This window comes from Entelurus aequoreus, linkage group LG25 (assembly GCF_033978785.1).
Source record: "Entelurus aequoreus isolate RoL-2023_Sb linkage group LG25, RoL_Eaeq_v1.1, whole genome shotgun sequence".
Taxonomy (NCBI): Eukaryota; Metazoa; Chordata; class Actinopteri; order Syngnathiformes; family Syngnathidae; genus Entelurus; species Entelurus aequoreus.
Window position 1 is genome coordinate 10,575,622 of NC_084755.1, and position 26,580 is coordinate 10,602,201.

At 37.4% G+C, this 26,580-nt stretch overlaps 1 protein-coding gene across 3 annotated transcripts in view; it reads left to right on the plus strand.

The window, feature by feature from the left end:
- The window catches only part of LOC133642375 (leukemia inhibitory factor receptor-like), a 45,622-nt gene that overhangs the window by 9,358 nt on the left and 9,684 nt on the right, over positions 1-26,580 (plus strand). For all 3 annotated transcript variants that reach the window (XM_062036523.1, XM_062036525.1, XM_062036524.1), the window contains exons 2-12: positions 577-729; positions 807-905; positions 3,574-3,724; positions 3,807-3,958; positions 7,860-8,002; positions 9,356-9,500; positions 9,616-9,692; positions 14,697-14,931; positions 22,774-22,971; positions 24,449-24,553; positions 24,635-24,769. In XM_062036523.1, the coding sequence (XP_061892507.1) occupies positions 833-905; positions 3,574-3,724; positions 3,807-3,958; positions 7,860-8,002; positions 9,356-9,500; positions 9,616-9,692; positions 14,697-14,931; positions 22,774-22,971; positions 24,449-24,553; positions 24,635-24,769 (1,414 nt within the window). In that variant the 5' untranslated portion in view covers positions 577-729; positions 807-832. The remainder of the gene's footprint in view (positions 1-576; positions 730-806; positions 906-3,573; positions 3,725-3,806; positions 3,959-7,859; positions 8,003-9,355; positions 9,501-9,615; positions 9,693-14,696; positions 14,932-22,773; positions 22,972-24,448; positions 24,554-24,634; positions 24,770-26,580) is intronic.

The window sequence follows — 26,580 nt, forward strand, 5'->3', positions numbered from 1 at the left end:
ACCAGCAACATAAAGTGAAACAGAGGCAGAGGTGTCCTGCCACAGTCAGTAACAAATAAACAAAAAACAGTAGTGGTGGTAGATAGACACAGAGCTTCATCAAACATCTGATCCACTGAACAAAGAGCTCCAAAAATCTTGAACTTTAGACTGCCATCAGTTTTACTCCCTACACTTAACCATGTGTTTCCTACTGCCTGCAGACTTTGCACCCTTTGTTATATACACATGTTGTGTTTCTAATATAAATACATTTAATAAAGTCAAATACAAATAAGGCAACAAGAGAAGTATCCTACACTTCTCTTTTGTAAAGTAAATCTGAACAGCCGATATGGGCATCTACATCAACTATATGATTTGCCTGAAAAGCTGGAGAGGACAAAAAAAAAAAAAAAATTTATTTTTATTTTTATTTCTTTAATTTTTTTATTTGTGGCGGACGTAATTCTTTCGTGGCGGGCCGCCACAAATAAATGAATGTGTGGGAAACACTGCTATTGCAAGAATGTATTAATAATTGTCTCAGAAATATATTAAAAGGCAAGTAATACTAAATTGTTTTTTTTACAACAGGATCAGATCTTCTTTTGCCTTTGCAAAAGAGCCGAACTTCTAATCCTACCACAATGCACATTCTAAGTGCGTCAGTGGCACGTCTGGACCTCAGGTGGACTTAAGACTTGCTTTTGGCATAGATTACAGTTTAGGCGCACGGTCAAAGTCACGGTAAGTGTGCATAATTGCTCCCTTTCCAAGAATTTCTTATGTTAACTACATAATGTGTGTTTCTATGTACACCACAGACACAAGAGAGCTGGGTTCAAATGCCATGGCCCTTCTTACAGCAGGATGGCTTCTATTGATATTACTAGTCAACACGCCAAAGGATTTTGCTGCTGCAGGTTAGATACAGTAATACCGACTTTTTTATGTCACTGCAATGAGTTGTACATGTCCTGGGTGTTTTTTATAATCGATCAGCCAATATTAATATGCAGAATTAAGACGCTTTTGTTGTACAAAGTTTGTGGTTTGCAGACGCATCTGTGTTGGTTGTACTATGCGGCAGAAGTGACATGAAGAATGTGACTTCCTGTTTACGTGCAGTTGCTTGTCAAGCACTGTACCGACACATGAGACGACTGCTTAACATTACTGTACTGTATTTGATCCTTGAGCACTACATTTAATTTAAAAATACCATTATCAGTAGTAATTACAGTGTATCCGGAAAGTACAGTATTCACAGGGCTTCACTTTTTTCACATTTATGTTACAGCCTTATTCCAAAATGGAATACATTCATTTTTGTCCTTAAAAGTAATCTCAGTAAAATTAAAATAATGATATTTGGTAACAGTAGAAGGGAAGGTCAAACACAAATACAAATCGACAAAGTAGATATTGAAAGGGTAAAAGAAAACACGTTTTGGGGTGTAATAATAGATGATAAAATGAATTGGAAATCTCATGTAAAAAATATACAACATAAAGTAGTAAGAAACACGTCAATAATGAATAAAGCAAAATATGTTCTAGACCAAAAATCACTTCATATTTTCTACTGATCGCTAATGTTACATACAGTATCTGAGTTATTGTGTAGAAATATGGGGAAACAACCAAAAATGTGGGCTTCATTCACTAACTGCGTTACAAAAAAGATCAGTTGGAATAATACATAATGTTGGATATAGAGGACATACAAACCCTTTATTTATTGAATCAAAAATATTGAAATCAAATGATTTGGTGCATTTGCATACAGCTACAATTTTGCACATGCACACTACATCCTGCTACCCAAGGATGTACAACAATTCTTCTCAACAAAATAGGAGAAGTATAACCTTAGAGGAAAATCTCATACATTTGTATGCTCGTACAACACTTAAAACCTTTAGCATATCTATATGTGGAATCAAATTATGGAATGGATTAACAAAATTAATTGAACAAAGCACCATATTTTTTTTATTTATTTATTTTTTTCATAGAGAAATACAATCATGTGTGCTTACGGACTGTACCCCTGCAGACTGTATTGATCTATATTGATATATAATGTATATATTGTGTTTTTTATGTTGATTTAATTTAAAAATTAAAAATAAAAAAATAAAAAAATATAATTTTTTTAAATTTCTTGTGCGGCCCGGTACTAATCGGTCCACGGACCGGTACCGGGCTGCAGCCCGGTGGTTGGGGACCACTGTCGTAGACTAGCAAACTAGCGCCACAATTTAAAGAACAACATAAACACTGTTAAATGCGTTTCAAATTGGTAAAATGTACCACTGATTGTATCGTAACATGAATACTTGAACTGGATTCAAATTAGCAACATGCGTGTTTAAAAAGTGAAGAACCACACTGCAAAAACTGAAATCTAAGTAAGATTAAATATCTCAAATAAGGGTGATATTTGCTTATTTTCTGTCTGAGGAGATAATTCTTCTCACTAAGCAGATTTTATGTTAGAGTGTTTTACTTGTTTTAAGTGTTTTGGTCCTAAATGATCTCAGTAAGATATTACAGCTTGTTGCTGAGATTTGATGACCTATATTGAGTAAAACATGCTTGAAACTAGAATATCCACTGTTGCAAAGCTGTGTCATCAACACTCACAAGTATAAAACTACTTTTTTCAAAGTAAGAATTTATTATTTCAAGCATGAAATAAAAAATCATGACTTTGACACAATTGTGTCTCATAATTAAAACAGACGACAGCCAAATGGACTTTGCTGTTTTATTTTCAATTAAACAATATAGAAAATACGTACTCATATAGTAGTACAGTTGGCACAGTACAGCAAACTGACAGTTAATATTTAAACGTTTAACATGTGACATTTCTAACAATTTTTAACAGAAATAGTTCATGCACATTCAGATAAATTCTTCAAAATTACAATAAAAAAAAAATTGGTCGGGGGCCGGTTTGTAAATATATATATATATATATATATATATATATATATATATATATATATATATATATATATATATATATATATATATATATATATATATATATATATTCCTTGCGCACTAATTGACTGAAAGAGCATGCACTTGGCGCGATGATGTCATGTTATCGATGGGAAAATGCATTTTTAGACAATAGACCCCGAGAGTAACAAGCGGTTGCCTTGTTGCCTTTCCATTAAGAACAATAAATTAGTTTTCTATCAAGAAAAGTGCACTTGTTATTAGAGAGAAAATACTTATTTTAAGGTATTTTTGGGTTCATTGAGGTTAGCAAATTTGACTTCTTTTGGAAAGTCTTGACAAGCCAAATGTTCTTATTCTATTGGCAGATAATTTTGCTTAGTTCAAGTAAAATGCCCCTAACTTTTGTATTTTTTTTTCTTGTTTTTGAACACTGACTTTTTGCAGTGCAGCTACTGTATTGCAGTGCATTCTGGCATTTAACCTTCAATGCTTTTATTTGACGCGAATGCGTAACAAAAGTCACCAGAGTCATTGGAGAACAACATGGAACGTTGACTATTTTGACAATTATAAGTTGTAATTTAATTAATTTCAACCTCTTCTGTTTACTAGGTCCTCCAGATCGCGATTTTCAACCCAAGTGTTACATTCCATGTGAGGACAACAACTGCTGGGAACTACATATTCATTGCGATTGGGGTCATGCATTTGAGCCTCAGGTCCCTGTAAAATATAGTCTACACTGGCAGACGGCGCATAGCGAGTAAGTACAATTAATAAGACGTTCCTCAGCGAACAAAAATCCCAGCATCTGGAAATATTATCACTGTTCTTTTTGCTTCCAGCGAGGGCAATGTGACAACTGGGGCCAGTTTGAACGGCGTTATCAACCGTGTGCACTTTTTCATGAACAGTAAACTGCGTGTTTGGGTCCAGGCTGAGAGCCAACAGGGTTCTGCTAAATCCCTTGAGGTTGTCTTCAACACAGGACACATCAGTAAGTCCAGGACACACTAGGGCTGCACGAATAATCCGTTTTACATCATTATCCTATTAATTAACTATGACAATGTACTCCTTTGCCATGTCTTTCCTCGTACTATCGTCTATACCAGTGTTTTTCAACCACTGTGCCGCGGCACCCTACTGTACCGTGAGATATTGTCTGGTGTGCCGTGGGAGATTATGTAATTTCACCTAATTGGGTTAAAAATATATTTTTCCAACCAGTAATTATAATCCGTAAATGTGCCGTTGTTGAGTGTCTGCACTGTCTAGAGCTCAGCAGAGTAACCGTGTAATACTCTTCCGTACCAGTAGGTGGCAGCAGGTAGCTAATTGCTTTGTAGATGTCGGGAACGACGACGATGGTTTGCAGGTAAAAAGGTGTCTAATGCTTAAACCAAAAATAAACAAAAGACGAGTGCCGCTAAGAAAAGGCATTGAAGCATAGGGAAGGCTATGCAAAACTAAAACTGAACTGGCTGCAAAGTAAACAAAAACCGAATGCTGGACGACAGCAAAGACTTACAGCGTGTGGAGCAGACGGCGTCTTCTTTTCTCCATGTATTTAAACAACCTGCCATCTGTATGTGAGGATGTAAATATCCAGATGTATGCAGATGACACGGTTATTTATACTTGGGGAAAGGATGCTGAAACGGTTGCCAGAAAACTTACAGCAGCCATGGAGAAGGTGGCAAGATGGCTACATGACTCTTGTCTTACATTAAACATTAAGAAAACGGCAACAATGTATTTTGTAAACAAATATAAAATGTCATCCTTTCCAAATATAACGGTTAATAAGGAAATAATACAAAATGTTAGTGAATATCGTTACCTGGGTGTCATTTTAGAGCCAACACTTGGCTTTAAAAAACATATCAAACAGATGTGCCAGAGTCTTAAATACAACATAAAAACGTTCAAATGTATCAGGAATTCATTAACATTGGAGGCAGCTCAAACTTATTTTAATGCAGTGATTATGTCTCGTTGTTATTATTGTATAACATGTCGGTCGCAGGCAAGCAAAATGACACTGAGGCCATTGGAAACTTTGCACAATCGCTCAAAATCCTTGACCGAAAACCACACCACCACCATCACTGTTTAGTTCTCCAAAAATATAGATTTTTAAATTTAGCTAACATTCAAAGATTAGCACCAATACAAATGGCCCATCGAATCCTAAATAACACTGCACCAGCGCCACTTAAGCACTTTGTCCAGTTTACATACATACATACGTAAATGAGGTGTGGTTGTATTGTATATTAAGTATGTGTCCATGAAAGGGCATTTTATGACTTTTTTCTTAATACTTGTGTATGATTTTATTGTCATAATTAGGGATGTCCGATAATGTCTTTTTGCCGATATCCGATATTCCGATATTGTCCAACTCTTTAATTACCGATACCGATATCAACCGATACCGATATCAACCGATATATACAGTCGTGGAATTAACACATTATTATGTCTAATTTGGACAACCGGGTATGGTGAAGATAAGGTCCTTTTAAAAAAAAATTATAAAATAAAGTAAGATAAATAAATTAAAAACATTTTCTTGAATAAAAAAGAAAGTAAAACAATATAAAAACAATTACATAGAAACTAGTAATTAATGAAAATGAGTAACATTAACTGTTAAAGGTTAGTACTATTAGTGGACCAGCAGCACGCACAATCATGTGTGCTTACGGACTGTATCCCTGCAGACTGTATTGATATATATTGATATATAATGTAGGAACCAGAATATTAATAACAGAAAGAAACAACCCTTTTGTGTGAATGAGGAGGGAGATTTTTTGGATTGGTGCATTAATTGTAAGTGTATCTTGTGTTTTTTATGTTGATTTAATTTAAAAAAACAAAAAAACAAAACAAAAACGATACCGATAATAAAAAAACGATACCGATAATTTCCGATATTACATTTTAACGCATTTATCGGCCGATATCGGCAGGCCGATATTATCGGACATCCCTAGTCATGATTTTATTGCATGATTTTTGTATCCCTTTAATTTAGGTAGCCAGGAACTGCAGATGGAAATTAGCTATTTAGCTATAATCTGGTACAGAACATATCTGTCTTTGAGCTTAATGTTTCTGTGCATTGTCCCTTCAAATTAAGACTAAACTATAATCAGCAACAAAATAGGAGCGCAAGACAAGAACTAAAACACTACACCCAGGACAACACCAAAAAACTCCAAATAAGTCACAATGTGATGTAACAGGTGGTGACAGTACACCTACTTTGAGGCAAGAGCTATAGTGATGCATGCTTGGTTATGGTTGGAATTCATATCAAACAATTGCGAGAACGACTTTTTACTGTCAATATCAGCTGCTGGGTTTAATTTTTTTGTGTTTTTTGCTGATGGTGTGCCTCAGAATTTTTTCAATGAAAAAAATGTACCTTGGTTTAGAAAAGGTTGAAAAACACTGATCTATACATCCGGTTTCGCTCTGCTGCTATGTAGTTACTTTCAAAACAGGGGTGTCAGAGTTGTTTTTATTGAGGACCACATGTCAATTATGGCTGCCCTCAGAGGGCCGCTTGTAACAGTGAATATACGGTATATGAATATAAATGTATATTAACCTTGTAAACAATTGTATCTAATATTCAAGTATTTATTTTTGATAATCCAAAAAATGCGTGGAATATATTGTTGCATGATTACAAAACCCAAAACCAGTGAAGTTGGCACCTTGTGTAAATGGTAAATAAAAACAGAATACAATGATTTGCAAATCTTTTTCAACTTATATTCAATTGAATAGACTGCAAAGACAAGATATGTAATGTTCACACTGGAAAACTTAATTTTTTGCAAATTTTAGCTAATTTGGAATTTGATGCCTGCAACATGTTTCAAAAAAGCTGGTACAAGTGGCAAAAAAGACTGAGAAAGTTGAGGAATGCTCATCAAACACTTATTTGGAACATCCCACAGGTGAACAGGCTGATTGGGAACAGGTGGGTGCCATGATTGGGTATAAAAGCAGCTTCCATGAAATGCTCAGTTATTCACAAACAAGGATAGGGCGAGGGTCACCACTTTGTGAACAAATGCCTGAGCAAATTATTTAAGAACAACATTTCTCAACGAGCTAATGCAAGGAATTTAGGGATTTCACCATCTACGGTCTGTAATATCATCAAAAGGTTCCGAAAATCTGGAGAAACCACTGCACCTGAGCAGCAATGTCCATGACCTTCGATCCCTCCGGGGGGTGTATATTGTAGCGTCCCGGAAGAGTTAGTGCTGCAAGGGGTTCTGGATATTTGTTCTGTTGTGTTTATGTTGTGTTACAGTGCGGATGTTCTCCCGAAATGTGTTTGTCATTCTTGTTTGGTGTGGGTTCACAGTGTGGGGCATATTTGTAACAGTGTTAAAGTTGTTTATACGGCAACCCTCAGTGTGACCTGTATGGCTGTTGACCAAATATGCCCTGCATTCACTTGTGTGTGTGAAAAGCCGTAGATATTATGTGATTGGGCCGGCACGCAAAGGCAGTGCCTTTAAGGTTTATTGGCGCTCTGTCCTTCTCCCTACGTCCGTGTACACAGCGGCGTTTTAAAAAGTCATACATTTTACTTTTCGAACCGATATCGATAATTTCCGATATTACATTTTAAAGCATTTATCGGCCGATAATATCGGCAGTGCGATATTATCGGACATCCCTAATAAAAACCATTGAAATTGGAAAAACATTGAAAATTGAAAACCACACTTTCGAAGAAAACAATCGTAATTTTCTTTTTGGCCAAAATTGTGCAGCCCGAGGACACACTGCTCTTTATTTAGGTGTTTTGTTTTAAGTTGAGTGTTCTTTTACGTATTTTGTAAAAAATCTCCTCCCTGTAGTGAAACCAGCCCGACCTAAGATTGTGTGGAGCCAACAAGATCCTTTGGAAATTTCCTGGAATTCCGCCTGTAATGAGCCACACCTCTCTTTGGGATCGTGCGATGTGCGATATTGTACTGAGGTGGACAAAACCTGGATTGAGGTACCTTTTTAAATCTAATGCAGGGGTGTCCACATACAAAAAAATCGGAAGATGCGATAGGCCACTTTGATATTTTTGTATATTTAAATTTCTTTAAATAAAAAGGCTAAAAAATACTTTTTAGTTGTGTGTTTGTCAGGTTCCAAAACTGATGACATCTATTAAACAAGACAAGAGGCAAAGAATTAAACAGAGACAGAATTCAATTTGGACTAAATTGAGTAGACACGCCTGGACACGCTGTACTCTTGTACAGTCTCCAGCATGCTCTGCCAAAAGATTGCATGCCTCCTTCTTTTATTTTGGACCCTCCCCGACCACATGGCCACCTTTGTTTCCAAAGGACAAAGGTCACAAAAAGTTCACAGAAAAGGTCGTAAACAATTCACAGGAAAGGTCAGTTCAAAAAGAGTTTGTAAAATAGTTCAAAAAGAGTTCCATAAAATAGTTCAAAAAGAGTTCCATAAAATAGTTCAAAAAGAGTTCGTAAAATACTTCAAAAAGAGGTCGTCTGGAAATTGGGCAGATCCTGTCATCTCTCCGTTATGAAGTCCTTGGGCCAGAACAACATCCTTCTGTTGATTACCATACATGAAAGAACACAGGAACACCTTCATCTTGCTCCCCCCCCCCCTACACAGTGGAGTTTTACGAGCCTTATTCTTGGTAGGTTTCAAAGACAGCTTTTGTCTTCTTGTCAGGAACTCAATGTAATACAAAGTTTTTGTGATAATTTAGAAACAATAATTCTAACAGTGTTATTAGTATAAGGTATAAAGGAAGGGGAATCTCTATCCTCATTCAAAACCGCAATAAAAGTTCACCTCCAGGCAGCTACAACCCTAAACTAACACCTTCCCCGGATTGCTAATAATCAAATGTAAACAATCAAATGCAGATACTTTTTTTTATGCCTTCTGATCTCTCTCTCTCTCTCTCTCTCTCTCTCTCTCTCTCTCTCTCTCTCTTTCTCTCTCTATGTCCACTACTTGCTGTCCATATCCTACCCCCCCCCCCCCACACCCCTGATTGTAAATAATGTAAATAATTCAATGTGATTATCTTGTGTGATGACTGTATTATGATGATCGTATATATGATAGTATATATCTGTATCATGAATCAATTTAAGTGGACCCCGACTTAAACAAGTTGAAAAACTTATTCGGGTGTTACCATTTAGTGGTCATTTGTACGGAATATGTACTTCACTGTGCAACCTACTAATAAAAGTCTCAATCAATCAATCAATCAATAGTTATTATAGTGGGAGTATTGACATTTCCACATTTTATCTTTTCATTGTGTCCATTTTTTCTCTCAATTTAATTTATTTTTTTCTTTTTAACATAGGAAAAAATTGGAGCAAACGTCAACTACGAATTCTACGGTGAAGTCCAGCCTGCTGTGTTCTATGAATTTCAAGTTCGTTGTTCCTGTGCGACGGGATTGATGAGCGACTGGAGTGCAAGCCATAGAATAAAAAGCTTGGAAGCAGGTTAGCTTTTTGCTTCTAAGGTGGTTAGGCAAAAGTTAAAAAAGAGGAAGGATCTATTATCTAGCTATTCAAACGTTACTAGTTTTAACATTTGGAGCCGGACTTGTTGTTTCAGCTCCCACTGGAGAGATGGACGTATGGGAGGATTGTGGAGTGCCTGCCACCAATATTGTTTGCGTTATTACTTGGAAGGTAGGTAGCTTTTTTTGGACAATCTTTTATGAATAATAACTGTACAATATTTGACTTGGATAGATTCACAATTGCACAGTGCCACTTATCAAATTTCACTTCATATTAAGTATATTTACTAGAAAAAATTGCGAGCGACTTCCATATTTTCCAAAAACAATTTGAAATGTGGACTCGTCAGACCACAGAACACTTTTCCACTTTGCATCAGTCCATCTTAGATGAACTCGGGCCCAGCGAAGCCGGCGGCGTTTCTGGGTGTTGTTGATAAATGGCTTTCGCTTTGCATAGTAGAGTTTTAACTTGCTCTTACAGATGTAGCGACAAACTGTAGTTACTGACAGAGGTCTTCTGAAGTGTTACTGAGCCCATGTGGTGATATCCTTTACACACTGATGTCACTTTTTGATGTAGTACCGCCTGAGAGATCGAAGGTCCGTAATATCATTGCTTACGTGCAGTGATTTCTCCAGATTTTCTGAACATTTTGATGATATTACGGACCGTAGATGGTGAAATCCCTAAATTCCTTGCAATAGCTCGTTGAAAAATGTTGTTCTTTAACTTTTCGACAATTTGCTCAAGCATTTGTTCACAAAGTGGTGACCCTCGCCCCATCCTTGTTTGTGAATGACTGAGCATTTCATGGAAGCTGCTTTTATACCCAATCATGGCACCCACCTGTTCCCAATTAGCCTGTCCACCTGTGGAATGTTCCAAATAAGTGTTTGATGAGCATTCCTCAACTTTCTCAGTCTTTTTTGCCACTTGTGCCAGCTTTTTTCAAACATGTTAAGCATCAAATTCCAAATGAGATAATATTTGCAAAAAATAACAAAGTTTCCTAGTTCGAATGTTAAGTATCTTGTCTTTGCAGTCCATTCAATTCAATATGATTTGCAAATCATTGTATTCTGTTTTTATTTACCATTTACTCAGTGTCCAGCTGTGAAAATGTACACATAATTTTTATGTATAAATAAAAATGTATACACTACCGTTCAAAAGTTTGGGGTAACCCAAACAATTTTGTGGAATAGCCTTAATTTCTAAGAACAAGAATAGACTGTCGAGTTTCAGATGAAAGTTCTCTTTTTCTGGCCATTTTGAGCGTTTAATTGACCCCACAAATGTGATGCTCCAGAAACTCAATCTGCTCAAAGGAAGGTCAGTTTTGTAGCTTCTGTAACGAGCTAAACTGTTTTCAGATGTGTGAACATGATTGCACAAGGGTTTTCTAATCATCAATTAGCCTTCTGAGCCAATGAGCAAACACATTGTACCATTAGAACACTGGAGTGATAGTTGCTGGAAATGGGCCTCTATACACCTATGTAGATATTGCACCAAAAACCAGACATTTGCAGCTAGAATAGTCATTTACAACATTAGCAATGTATAGAGTGTATTTCTTTAAAGTTAAGACTAGTTTAAAGTTATCTTCATTGAAAAGTACAGTGCTTTTCCTTCAAAAATAAGGACATTTCAATGTGACCCCAAACTTTTGAACGGTAGTGTACATCCTTTTTTCTAATGTAAAACAAGTGCCTATGCTCAATAAAGTATGTGATAGACAAAAGTGTGAACATTTGGCAAAGCATGCACTGTATTTGTGTTGCTTGTGCTGTGTTTTTCTGACAAATACACCACATGGTGGCACTGTTAAAAACCTAAGTTTTACCACATAAGTTGGATTGACTTGAAAGTTCTTACACAACTCTACAAAACACAGTCAGTTATAACCCCTAAATTTCGTAAACCCCATTGACACGACGTTTCACACGACCACCCTCCAGAAAAAACGTCTATTGAGTCACAGGCGGATCTGAGCAACTATTTGCCCATAAGTCATTAAGCATTAATCTAATGGTTAAACATTTTTGGAGGTATCTTTACAGTGGTACCTCCATTTTCTTCGTAATTCATTCCAAATAGTTAAACCGTAGACAAAAAACTAATTGCAGGGAGTCAGGGTAGGCAGGCGAGGCAGGATTTTGATTAAAAATTTAAAAACAAATAATTAAATAAATATGAATATTTCTCTAATAAACTGTGTTAAGTGTATTTTCTGTATGATCACAATAAATTATTCTTAGGAGAAACACTCTACATTTACACATTTCACCAGTGCAAGAAGCCGATATGAGGCTGCTGCTAGACGTTCCTGTCTGCTTAGTGCGTATGTGAACTTACCAATTTTTGGCAGTGCACTGAATGAATACACAATAACGAGGCAGTGCTTGTCATTCATTTTCTCATTGACTGTGTAAGCGAGTATTTACTGTCTGCTTTGGTGGGCAAGCATGTCAGCACTCAGCTGATGAGTAGAGTTGGAGTCGAGGAGAGAGCTACGTAGACCAGACCTGACTAAATTAAGGCTCGGGGGCCGCATGTGGCCCGTTAAGCTTTTCAATCTGGCCCGCCGGACATTGCCCAAAATTTTTTTTTGATCTTTAAGATGGAAACTGTAGCTGCCATTATGATGTACAGTGATGTTTTCAAATGACCGTAAGTCTTGAACGATACGCTGCAAAACGTCAGTGTTCAAAAACAAGAAAAAAAAATACAACAATTAGGGGTATTTTATTTGAACTAAGCAAAATTATCTGCCAATAGAACAAGAAAATTTGGCTTGTCAAGACTTTCCAAAACAAGTAAAATTAGCTAACCTCAATGAACCCAAAAATACCTTAAAATAAGTATATTCTCACTAATAACAAGTGCACTTTTCTTGGTAGAAAAAAAAAAGAGACCTTTTTGCTCAATATGTTGAAAAATATTCTTAAATTAAGTAAATGCTAGTGCCATTATCTTGACATAATGATATGCGCTCGGCATTACATTTCTTGAAACCAGCAAACTTATACTAAAAACTAATTTATTGTTCTTAATGGAAAGGCAACCGCTTGTTACTCTCGGGGCCTCCTAGCCGCTCAGGCAAATCATATGGTCTAAAAATGCATTTTTCCATCGATATCATGACATCATCGCGCCAAGTGCGTGCTCTTTCAGTCAATTATGTGCATATATACAACCCGGCCTGCGGTCAAATTTTTTTTAATTGTAATTTTGAAGAATTTATCTGAATGTGCATGAACTATTTCTGTTCAAAATTGTTTGAAACGTCACATGTTAAATTTTTTTTTTTTTTCATGCTTAAAATAAGAAATTATTACTTTAAAAAAGTAGTTTTATACTTGTGAGTGTTGATGACACAGCTTTGCAACAGTTGATATTCTAGTTTCAAGCATGTTTTACTCAATATAGGTCATCAAATCTCAGCAACAAGCTGTAATATCTTACTGAGATCATTTAGGACCAAAACCCTTAAAACAAGTAAAACACTCTAACATAAAATCTGCTTAGTGAGAAGAATTATTAGACAGAAAATAAGCAAATATAACCCTTATTTGAGATATTTAATCTTACTTAGATTTCAGTTTTTGCAGTGTACAGAGTATTTCAATGCTGTTGCAAATCATTGTATTCTGTTTTTATTTACCATTTACACAACGTGACAACTTCAAATGGCAACAGTGGAGGATTTTGGCATGCATATGCAAGTATGAGCCAGTCTGCCCCTCAACAAGAGGATAGAGAAAAATGATAAACTATCTTCAACTTTGGACAACTGGATTAAAAGATTAAAATGGCCAACTGATATAAATCTCTTTGGGTAAACCTCTACCATATATACCATACCATACCATACCAACTTTATTTATAAAGCCCTTTAAAAACAACCACAGTTGAAGAACAAAGGGCTGTACACCACAAAGAAATACAGGCAAAGGACAGACTAAAAAAATAACATTTAAAACAGAAGTAGAATACACATTGAAAAAGCAAATACAAATTATTCTAAGAACCATTTGTTAGATAAAAAGCAGTTAAAAAGTTAAAAACAGTTTAAAGTCCCATGCTGGGTTAAAAACCAGTGACCATGGGCTTAACGTGCAAAGCCAATGGGCCAAAGTCAACAGGGGGGAGCTCACAGGTACCACTAGGTCCAAACACTATTACTTCTGTCTTCTTTTCATTGAAATTTAAGAAATTTAGGGCCATCCAGGCCTTGATTTAATCAAGACAAGCAAGTAGAAATAATGAAATACCCATTAACGTAACTGAGGCAAAATACGTCACTACGGTCTCGAATTCCAAACGACTCGATTGGAGTAAGTTTGGAAAAAGGCAAGATGGTTTTATAAAATATGTCCGCCATGCCCCCCATGATTTGATTTAAAATTTTCAGGACTTACACTACCGTTCAGAAGTTTGGGGTCACATCGAAATGTCCTTATTTTTGAAGGAAAAGCACTGTACTTTTCAATGAAGATAACTTTAAACTAGTCTTAACTTTAAAGAAATACACTCTATACATTGCTAATGTGGTAAATGACTATTCTAGCTGCAAATGTCTGGTTTTTGGTGCAATATCTACATAGGTGTATCGAGGCCCATTTCCAGAAACTATCACTCCAGTGTTCTAATGGTACAATGTGTTTGCTCATTGGCTCAGAAGGCTAATTGATGATTAGAAAACCCTTGTGCAATCATGTTCACACATCTGAAAACAGTTTAGCTCGTTACAGAAGCTACAAAACTGACCTTCCTTTGAGCAGATTGAGTTTCTGGAGCATCACATTTGTGGGGTCAATTAAACGCTCAAAATGGCCAGAAAAAGAGAACTTTCATCTGAAACTCGACAGTCTATTCTTGTTCTTAGAAATGAAGGCTATTACACAAAATTGTTTGGGTGGCCCCAAACTTTTGAACGGTAGTGTACGTGGATCCCAAATACACAAAAACAGGTGCCAACAGGTTAGAAACGTTGGTTTTGCACAATAGGACCCCTTTAAACACCACTACAGTGCTGCTATAATAAAGTGATTAAAATGTCATAGACTATAGACTGTCAACTTTATTTTTTTGTGCAAAAGTATGCCATCTTATTTATGTCACATTGTCTTTTTTTTTTTTTTTACCCCTTTTGTTCCACTGCAGATGCTTCCTATATCCCAGGCTCACGGTCACATTCTGGGATATGAATGGACACTGTCCAAACACGGCAATGATGAATTCTTCAATGTTTCCACAGCCGAGCCGATGGGCTGGCTGGTATGCCATGAGATGCAATGCTACCTCAATTTGTCTTTAAAGAATGTAACGTCGGTCAATATATCGGCCTACAACGCCCAAGGTTCTACGGAGCCTTCTTACCTTGCCCTCCCAACAACAGGTACTGTATGTTCTGTGCAGATTGTCATAAAAGTTGCTATTTATTTGATTTGAAATTGTGGCGGGTGCTCCACATAATAGATCAAAAACAGGGTGAGACAGTCAGCCTCTTGCACATAGAGATCCTGCTAAGTTGACACATAGGAACAGATGATACCACATTTACTTCACACAGAAACCGGTGAAGTGGCATTCCAAATTTAGAATTTTAATTCAATTCATCTGAAGAGTTGTAATTTGGGCGGCACAGTGGCACAGGGGTTAGTGCGTGTGCCTCACAATACGAAGCTTCCTGGGTTTGATCCCCGGGCTCGGGGTCTTTCTGTGTGGAGTTTGGACGTTCTCCCCGTTGACTGCGTGGTTTCTCTCCGGGTACTCCGGCTTCCTCCCACCAGTCATACCAAAGACCATAAAAATGGGAGCCATTACCTCCCTGCTTGGCACTCAGCATCAAAAGTCGGAATTGGGGGTTAAATCACCAAAAATTATTCCCGGGCGCGGCCCCGCTGCTGCCCACTGCTCCCCTCGCCTAACAGGGGGTGATCAAGGAGATGGGTCAAATGCAGAGGATACATTTCACCACACCTAGTGTGTGTGTGACAATCATTGGTACTTTAACTTAACTTTAACTTAACAAAGACATGTACCTGGGGATAGGTTGATTGTAGGGATGTCCGATAATGGCTTTTTGCCGATATCCGATATTCCGATATTGTCCAACTCTTTAATTACCGATACCGATATCAACCGATATATGCAGTCGTGGAATTAACACATTATTATGCCTAATTTGGACAACCAGGTATGGTGAAGATAAGGTACTTTTTCAAAAAATTTGTAAAATAAGATAAATAAATTAAAAACATTTTCTTGAATAAATAAGAAAGTACAACAATATAAAAACAGTTACATAGAAACTAGTAATGAATGAAAATGAGTAAAATTAACTGTTAAAGGTTAGTACTATTAGTGGACCAGCAGCACGCACAATCATGTGTGCTTACGGACTGTATCCCTTGCAGACTGTATTGATATATATTGATATATAATGTAGGAACCAGAATATTAATAACAGAAATAAACAACCCTTTTGTGTGAATGAGTGTAAATGGGGTGGGTTGGTGCACTAATTGTAAGTGTATCTTGTGTTTTTTATGTTGATTTAATTAAAAAAAACAACAATACCGATAATAAAAAAACCGATACAGATAATTTCCGATATTACATTTTAACGCATATATCGGCCGATAATATCGGCCGATATTATTGGACATCTCTAGTTGATTGGCAACACTAAATTGGCCCTAGTGTGTGAATGCTGTCTATCTATCTGTGTTGAGGTGGCGACTTGTCCACACTGCAAAAAGTCAGTGTTCAAAAACAAGAAAAAAAAAAGAAAAAAAATTAGGGGTATTTTATTTGAACTAAGCAAAATCATCTGCCAATAGAACAAGAAAATTTGGCTTGTCAAGACTTTCCAAAACAAGTACCGTATTTTTCGGACTATAAGTCGCAGTTTTTTTCATAGTTCGGCCGGGGGTGCGACTTATGTGTGAAATTATTAACACATTACCGTAAAATATCAAATAATATTATTTACACTACCGTTCAAAAGTTTGGGGTCACATTGAAATGTCCTTATTTTTGAAGGAAAAGCACTATACTTTTCAATAAGGATAACTTTAAACTAGTCTTAACTTTAAAGAAATACACTCTATACATTGCTAATGTGGTAAATGACTATTCTAGCTGCAAATGTCTGGTTTTTGGTGCAATATCTACATAGGCGTATAGAGGCCCATTTCCAGCAACTATCACTCCAGTGTTCTAACGGTACAATGTGTTTGCTCATTGGCTCAGAAGGCTAATTGATGATTAGAAAACCCTTGTGCAATAATGTTCACACATCTGAAAACAGTTTAGCTCGTTACAGAAGCTACAAAACTGACCTTCCTTTGAGCAGATTGAGTTTCTGGAGCATCACATTTGTGGGGTCAATTAAACGCTCAAAATGGCCAGAAAAACAGAACTTTCATTTGAAGCTCGACAGTCTATTCTTGTTCTTAGAAATGAAGGCTATTCCACAAAATTGTTTGGGTGACCCCAAACTTTTGAACGGTAGTGTAGCTCATTCACGTAAGAGACTAGACGTATAAGATTTCATAAGATTTAGCGATTAAGAGTGACAGATTGTTTGGTAAACTTATAGCATGTTCTACATGCTATAGTTATTTGAATGACTCTTACCATAATATGTTACGTTAACATACCAGGCACGTTCTCAGTTGGTTATTTATGCCTCATATAACGTACACTTGTTCAGCCTGTTGTTCACTATTCTTTATTTATTTTAAATTGCCTTTCAAATGTCTATTCTTGGTGTTGGGTTTTGGGACGGCGTGGCGAAGTTGGTAGAGTGGCTGTGCCAGCAATCGAAGTGTTGCTGGTTACTGGGGTTCAATTCCCACCTTCTACCTTCCTAGTCACGTCCGTTGTGTCCTTGGGCAAGACACTTCACCCTTTGCCTCTGATGGCTGCTGGTTAGCGCCTTGCATGGCAGCTCCCGCCATCAGTGTGTGAATGTGTGTGTGAATGGGTGAATGTGGAAATACTGTCAAAGCGCTTTGAGTACCTTGAAGGTAGAAAAGCGCTATACAAGTATAACCCATTTATCATTTATTTATCAAATACATTTCCCCAAAAAATACGACTTATACTCCAGTGCGACTTATATATGTTTTTTTCCTTCTTTATTATGCATTTTCGGCCGGTGCGATTTATAGTCCGAAAAATACGGTAAAATTAGCTAACCTCAATGAACCCAAAAATACCTTAAAATAAGTATATCCTCACTAATAACAACTGTACTACTATATGAGTATGTATTTTTTATTATTTCATTGAAAATAAAACAGCAAAGTCCATTTGGCTGTCATCTGTTTTAATTATGAGACACAATTGTGTCAAAGTCATGATTTTTTTTTTTCCATGCTTGAAATAAGAAATTATTACTTTAAAAAAGTAGTTTTATACTTGTGAGTGTTGATGACACAGCTTTGCAACAGTTGATATTCTAGTTTCAAGCATGTTTTACTCAATATAGGTCATCAAATCTCAGCAACAAGCTGTAATATCTTACTGAGATCATTTAGGACCAAAACACTTAAAACAAGTAAAACACTCTAACATAAAATCTGCTTAGTGAGAAGAATTATCTTATCAGACAGAAAATAAGCCAATATCACCCTTATTTGAGATATTTAATCTTACTTGGATTTCAGTTTTTGCAGTGCAGGGTGTACCCCGAATGCAGCTGAGATAGGCTCCAGCACCCCCCGGCGACCCCGAGGGACAAGCGGTAGATGGATGGAGTTGTAATTTGAATTAGAATTGTAGTCACAGGGAGTGGAATTCATTGCAATTACAATCATTTCTTTAGGGGCTAAATCTGTCCAAGCAAAGTCTGTGAGCATGAAATGATAAAGCCTGCTCGGATGGGAGGCAAAACGTATTTTAAGACAAACTGAATAGTCTAGTTGTGATGGATTTAATGCCCTAATAATCCTTATTACCAAGTATCCATCCATCCATTTTCTACCGCTTATCCCTTTCGGGGTCGCGGAGGGTGCTGGAGCCTATCTCAGCTACATTCGGGCGGAAGGCGGGGTACACCCTGGACAAGTCGCCAACCACACTCACATTCACACACTAGGGCCAATTAACAAGATCAATTTGTCAGGTTTGACAAACGTTTTGGCCTAGAAATAATTTACAAACTGTAAAATTAAACACAAATTCTCTCCATTTTTCGAAACTTGCATAAAGTAAAACATTCTGAGAAATATATATATTTGTTTCCACGTTAGGTCAGGACAAAACACAGAGGCTATTTTATCCTTACAAGCCTGTTTAGCAGGTTTCCCTGCTCTTCAGGGGATTTAGGCTTGTTTCGCAGGTTTCCCTGCTCTTCAGGGGACTTTATTTTATTTTATAAAATCCCCTGAAGAGCAGGGAAACCTGCGAAACAGGCTTGTAGGGATGAAATAGCCTCTGTTTTTTCCTGACCTAATGTATATTCTGCTCTACCCCGGTATTGAGCACTGTATAACGGATAAACCATAGAAACCTCGACTATATTTGTTGCTATGTATTTTCCCACCATTATCCATACTTTCAAAGTTATAATGCATCAACAAATAAATTATAAATTTCACTGTTTCATAGAAGATACTTCTATTCCTAAATTTCGATGAAAAACATTTGCTAAAATTATAACGTGTGAGGTTCATAGTAACTATTACATTTCTATGAAATATGTAAAAATATGGAATATACCGTAAACATTTAACAAAAAAGGTCAGTTAGGATAATACATCATATAGAGCAGTGTTTTTCAACCACATATTTTTTGCACACAAGTTATTATAATCCGTAAATAATGTGACTTTGTTGAGTGTCGGTGCTGTCTAGACCTCGGCAGAGTAACCGTGTAATACTCTTCCATATCAGTAGGTGGCAGCGGGTAGCTAATTGCTTTGTAGATGTCGGAAACACGTTGTGTCGTGATAACAATATGCAGACGACAGCGGGAGGCAGCGTGCAGGTATCTTATGCTTTAACCAAAAATAAACAAAAGGTGAGTGCCCTAAGAAGTGAAGTATATTTACATAGCGCTTTTCTCTAGTGACTCAAAGCTCTTTTACATAGTGAAATAGTGAAACCCAATATCTAAGTAACATTTAAACCAGTGTGGGTGGCACTGGGAGCAGTTGGGTAAAGTGTTTTGCCCAAAGACACAACGGCAGTGACTAGGATGGCGGAAGCGGGGATCGAACCTGGAACCCTCATGTTTCTGGCACAGCCGCTCTACCAACCGAGCTATACCACAGAAAAAGGCATTGAAGCTAAGGCATGGTTATGCAACACGAAACTAAAACTGAACTAGCTGCAAAGTAAACAAAACAGAAAATGCTGGACGACAGCAAAGACTTACAGCGTGTGGAGCAGAGACGGCGTCCACACAGTACATCCGTACATGTCATGACAATCAACAATGTCCCCACAAAGAAGGAAAGCGTCCGCACTTAGTCTGGATTGCGAAAACAAAGCAGGTGCGGGGAATAGCGCTCAAGGAAGACATGAGACTGCAACAGGAAAATACCAACAAAACAGGAAAAAAAACACCAAAATTGGAGCGCAAGACAAGGACTAAAACACTACACACAGGAAAACAGCAAAACATTCTAAATAAGTCACGGCGTTATGTGACAGGTCGTGACAGTACACCTACTTTGAGACAAGAGCTATAGTGATGCATGCTTGGTTATGGTTTGAATTTATATCCAACAATTGCGAGAACTACTTTTTATCGTCAATATCGGCTACTGAGTTTCGTTTTTTAATGATTTCTGCTTGTGGTGTGCCTCAGGAGTTTTTCAATGCAAAAAATGTGCCTTGGCTCAAAAAAGGTTGAAAAACACTGATATAGAGAACATTCAAACCAAAAATCAAAAATATTGAAATGAAATGATTTGGTGCATTTGTAAACAGCTAGAATTTTGCACAAGCACACTATAACCTGCTACCCAAGAATGTACAATGATTATTTTCCACAAAAGAGGAGAAATGTAACCTTAGAGGAAAATGTAACTTCAAATGTTTGTATGCTCGTACAACACTTAAGACCTTTAGTATGTCAGTATGTGGAATTAAAGGGGAAATGCATCTTTTCAAATGTTTGCCTATCGTTCACAATCATTATAAAAGACATGACGACGGATAGATTTTTTTTTAATACATTCTAAATAATAAAGAAACCTAAATAAAAGTCCGCTTACAGCGGAGCAAATTGGAGCTCCACTATTTCGCCCATAAATTCCAACAAATAACCTTTCAAAAACCACCAACAATTCTCCATTTACATTTCGTGGCTTGAATATTAAACAAGTATTATTAATATTGTTATTATAAGCGCTAACACGTACAAACTATTTATAGTGACGCCGTGACCACTTCCGTGTGTACGTATGTTTACATCATCGAGTGCTCTGCTGCTTCCTCGCTTCCCTGCTCCTTGGAAGTTTATTCTAGATCATAAATCATGCCTCTCACCTGGACAGAAGAAGTTTGAGTAGGTACAGGCCTGGCCCTAACCAATCTGGCGCCCTTGGCAAGATTTTAGGTGGCGCCCCCCCACATCGGCAGTGAAGTGTATATACTCACAAGAAACCGAATAGCTTTGTCTTTGACCTTTTTTTTTTACTTAAAGAAAGCAAATTAACATATTATATGATAATGTTATGTTATGATTATCTTTAACCGAATCACAGCAGTGCTCAAATTAAAAAACAGCATTCCCTCTCATGTGATATTGCTTAATTAACATTAATGATGTGCACTTTAACAACTAAGCTTACAACTATACCTAATATATAAAGGGGTGGAAAAGTGACTATTACCTGCAGGGCAAACATTAGCTAACCAGAAGGCAATAACAATGTAAACAAAAAACACCTGCTTAAAAGATTTAATACAAATGTCCCTGAGGAATGTAAGGTGGGAGTACTGTAATTACCTAACGTTACATTATTATTTTCCATAACAATTTAGCCCCCTCCACAATATTAACCCGGCGTTAAAACAGAACTAGCTATTTATGGATTAGCAATTGCCAAATCATGTAACATTAGCTTAATGCTAAAAAGCCAGGTTACTATCACATTCTGTAACAGACAAATAATTTCATGTAGGCTAACGTTACCTACCTGCTACCTCTGTCTTTTTCTCGTTTCTCCTCCTCTTCTTTTCTATTTTTTCTTCCCTGGGCACCTGACAGTTTTGGCCGTTTTGACATCCTGTGTTGATTTTTTGATGTGGTGACGTCCAAAAAGAGTCATGATACGGGAAGGGAGGGGGCGCACCGTGCGGGGGCAGGGGGCATGGGGGGGGGGCGTAATGTTGTAACAAATAATATTTCTATTATATAGGCTTTACTTTGCATTTTAAGTAACCTGGGATTATTTTTTGTATTTAGAAATAATAGTACCAACTTTTTTATTTATTTTTTATTTTTTATTTTTTTCCTCCATCATTTGTGGCACTGGCGCGGCGCCCCCTGATGGACGGCGCCCTTAGCATTTGCCTATACGGCCTATGCCACGGGCCGGCCCTGAGTAGGTATTTTGACAAGTTGGTACACTTTGACAGCTATTTAGGCTCAACAATAACTGAACGCAGCTACATTTTCCTAGGCTATGGAATTCCATCCATCCATTTTCTACCGCTTGTCCCTTTCTGGGTTGCGGGGGGTGCTGCAGGCTATCTCAGCTGCACTCGGGCGGAAGGTGGGGTACACTCTGGAGAAGTCGCCACCTCATCACAGGGCTAACACAGATAGACCGACAAGATTCACACTCACATTCACACACTAGGAATTGCCTGTCAAAATGATCTGCGCCATTAAAATAACTTATATTTAACATGTTATTTTTGCCTTTGACTCTGACAGCCCTAATTTATGTATATATGTTTATTTATTTGTTGGTGTTATAGATTAAGCACAGAAAGTAAACAAACAAATGTGTTGGTAAGTGCTATGAAACGAAAAAGGGGTAGGATCAAAAAAGTTTTGGGTTGTATGTTGCACTGAAACTGGAAATATACGATGTACCATATTGTAACTGTATGCATGATTGAAATAAACTCATACCGTTCAAATTTATGGAATTCAATTGAAATTTGGGAGACAAAATACTTCTAAGCTTGATTGTGGTTACATTGGTATGATCTAACGCTTCCTATATATTAAACTATAATCTTGGTTTGATCTTTTGTTTTGGTAAAGAAAGAACGCCAAAGCACGCCATTGATGTCACGATCAATACGGAGAACCTCACCGTCTTGTGGGATCTGCGCTCTCAGCGCCCTGACATCAACTCAATCAAGGAGTATGTGGTGCAATACAAACAAGCAGGACGCCATCTCGGCCAAGGATTTGACTGGATGAGAGTGAACAAAAGCCATGGTACTGCAACATTTAGAGGTGTGTCATTTGCATTATCAGTAATTTGCATTGAATATATTAGTATTATATTAGTACAAACCCCAAAACCAGTGAAGTTGGCACGTTGTGTAAATGGTAAATAAAAACAGAATACGATGATTTGCAAATCTCTTTCAACCTATATTCAATTGAATAGACTGCAAAGACAAGATATTTAACGTTTGAACTGGAAAACTTTGTTATTTTTTGCAAATATTAGCTCATTTGGAATTCGATGCCTGCAACATGTTTCAAAAAAGTGGCAAAAAAGACTGAGAAAGTTGAGGAATGCTCATCAAACACTTATTTGGAACATCCCACAGGTGAACAGGCTAATTGGGAACAGGTGGGTGCCATGGTTTGGTATAAAAGCAGCTTCCATGAAATGCTCAGTCATTCACAAACAAAGATGGGGCGAGGGTCACCACTTTGTGTCAGAATAATTGTATCTAAGTTATCACAAAACGTTGTGTTGCCATGAGTTCCCAGCTGTCTTTGATCCTACCAAGCAGAAGGCTTGTAATACTCCACTGTGTATGAGGGGAAGCGACATGAAGGTGTCGGTTTCTTTGATGTATTGTAATCCACAGGAAGATTTTGTCTTTACCTGAGATCTACAAAGCAGAGAGGAGGCAGGGCCTGACCTCCCTCCAGGCACCTTTTCTTTTAACTGTTTTACGACCTTTTCTTTTAACTCTTTTGTAATCAAAGGCGATGGCTGCTTACGACCCCCCTCCCTTAGAAACAGCTGTCGCCATGTAATCAGGGAAATTCCAAATAAAAGAGGAGGCGTACAATCTTTCGTCAGAGCGTGGGACGACACTGTGCAAGGGTACAGTGTCTACATGTTTCTCCTCAATTGAGCTAAATTGAATTCTGTCTCTGTTTAATTCCTTGCGTCTTGTCTTGTTTAATAGATGTCATCAGTGTTTGAACCTGACACTTTGTTAACAAATGTGTGAGCAAATTGTCCAACAGCTTAAGAACAACATTTCTCAACGAGCTATTGTAAGGAATTTAGGGATTTCACCATCTACGGTCCGTAATATCATCACAAGTTTCAGAGAATCTGGAGAAATCACTGCACGTAATATTGAATGCCCGTGACCTTGGATCCCTCAGGCGGATCCAAGCGACATTGGTGTGTAAAGGATATCACCACATGGGCTCAGGAACATTTCAGAAAACCATTGTCAGTAGCTAAAGTTAGTCGCTACATCTGAAAGTGCTAGTTAAAACTCTACTATGCAAAGCCAAAGCCATTTATCAACAACACCCAGAAACGCTGCTGGCTTCGCTGGGCCCAAACTTTTCTGAGATGGACTAATGCAAAGTGGAAAAGTGTTCTGTGGTCTGACGAGTCCACATTTCAAATTGTTTTTTGAAACAAAGAGGAAAATAACTTCAACGTGCCAACTTCATTGGTTTTGGGTTTTGTAAAGCAAAAAATAACTCTGGCTGGTTTCTCATTCTTTAGGTCATTTTGAAAAGTACACGCCTTACCAGGTGTCGCTGTTCAAAGTGACACCCAATGGACAAAGCCAACATTTTTCCTCTGTTATTGGATATTCCCATCAAGGAAGTAGGTATCAATACAATAATAATCAGTGTTTCAATTACAAAATATGTATTTATTTGGTTGTTGTTGTTTTTTCCCCCTCAGCTCCCTCCAAAGGGCCTTCTTTTAAAATTAGCTCCATTGCTGCCACACGTGTGACGCTGGTGTGGGAGCCTGTTCCACTGGCCATGCAGAGGGGGCTGATACTCTACTACCAAATAGGTATCCAGGGACAAATGGGTAAGCAGTAATAGAATACACCCAAATTCAACTCAGTAAGTTGTAGCATATCGTAAATTCTCCAATTACATTAACTTTAATAATGGTAGGACCACCAGAAACATTGTTATAACAGCCGTGAAGAGCAAACTGCTCAGCCGGCATTTATAGCGCCAAATGAGTTAATAAACCACCGTGCGGCAAGTGTAACACCTTATAAATTGGTGTTAAAGCGCATGCAGAGACAGCAGGGACGTGCGGTGACCTTCACACCACTGAAGACATTGATGCCAATGGAATTTTTTTTTTGTATTAATCTGCAGTAATCACGGTTAATACAGGTTGCCCATTAAGATGATAAGAAAAAGATGGGCGTAATTTACTTTCATAAAAAGGTAATCGAGTACTTCTTTGTCTCGTTTATCTGTTTTGATAAAACAAAACTTTATGTCAAAGAGCAATAACATCAAAAAAATGATTTGATTTTGATTTGGTCAGTGTATGTTTTGGTCATTTAATTTTCGTATCGTGAATGGACATTGAAAACCAAAAAGTGTTTATTTGAATTTTGTTTTAGAAAACAAAAAAAGAAAATTGAAAAACAAAGCGTTTTTGTTTTTTTTATGTCAAAGAGCAATAACATCCAAAAAATGGTTTGATTTTGATATTACATTACATATAACAAAAATATACATTCCCAGTAAACAGAAACAGAAAATGATACTAAAACTGATATTTTTTCATTTTCTGACACCGGACGATCTTATTTTATATATGTAGAAAATAAGAGTAACAATAAGTGTAAACTGGGATAGTTGGCATGTTGTGTAAATGGTAAATAAAAACACAATATAATGATTTGCAAATCCTTTTATACTTATATTCAATTGAGTAGACTGCAACTGCAACTGAGAAACTTTATTTTTTGCAAATATTAGCTCATTTGGAAATTGATGTCTGCAACATGTTTCAAAAAAAGCTGGCACAAGTGGCAAAAAAGATTGAGAATGTTGAGGAATGCTCACCAAACACTTATTTGGAACATCCCACAGGTGGACAGGCTAATTGGGAACAGGTGGGTGCCATGATTGGGTGTAAAAGCAGCTTCCATGAAATGCTCACTTTGTGAACAAATGCGTGAGCAAATTGTTGAACAGTTTAAGAACAACATTTCTCAACCAGCTATTGCAAGGAATTTAGGGATTTCACCATCTACGGTCCATAGAATCTGGAGAAGTCACTGCGCGTAAGCGGTAAACGTTAAATACCCGTGACCTTCGACCTTTGACTGCATCAAAAACCGACATCAGTGTGTAAAGGACATCACCACATGGGCTCAGGAACACTTCAGAAAACCACTGTCAGTAACTACAGTCTGTCGCTACATCTGTAAGTGCAAGTTAAAACTCTACTATGCAAAGCCAAAGCCATTTATCAACAACACCCAGAAACACCACCGGCTTCGCTGGGCCCGAGCTCATCTAAGATGGACTGGCGCAAAGTGGAAAAGTGTTCTGTGGTCTGATGAGTCCACATTTCAAATAGTTTTTGGAAACTTTGGACCTTGTGACCTCCGGAGATATATAGGTGCAAAGTTCAAAAGCCAGCATCTGTGATGGTATGGGGGTGTATTAGTGCCCAAGGCATGGGTAACTTACACATCTGTGAAGGCACCATTAATGCTGAAAAGTACATACAGGTTTTGGAGCAACATATGTTGCCATCCAAGCAACGTCTTTTTCATGGACGCCCCTGCTTATTTCAGCAAGACAATGCCAAGCCACATCCTGCACGTGTTACAACAGCGTGGATTCGTAGTAAATGAGTGCGGG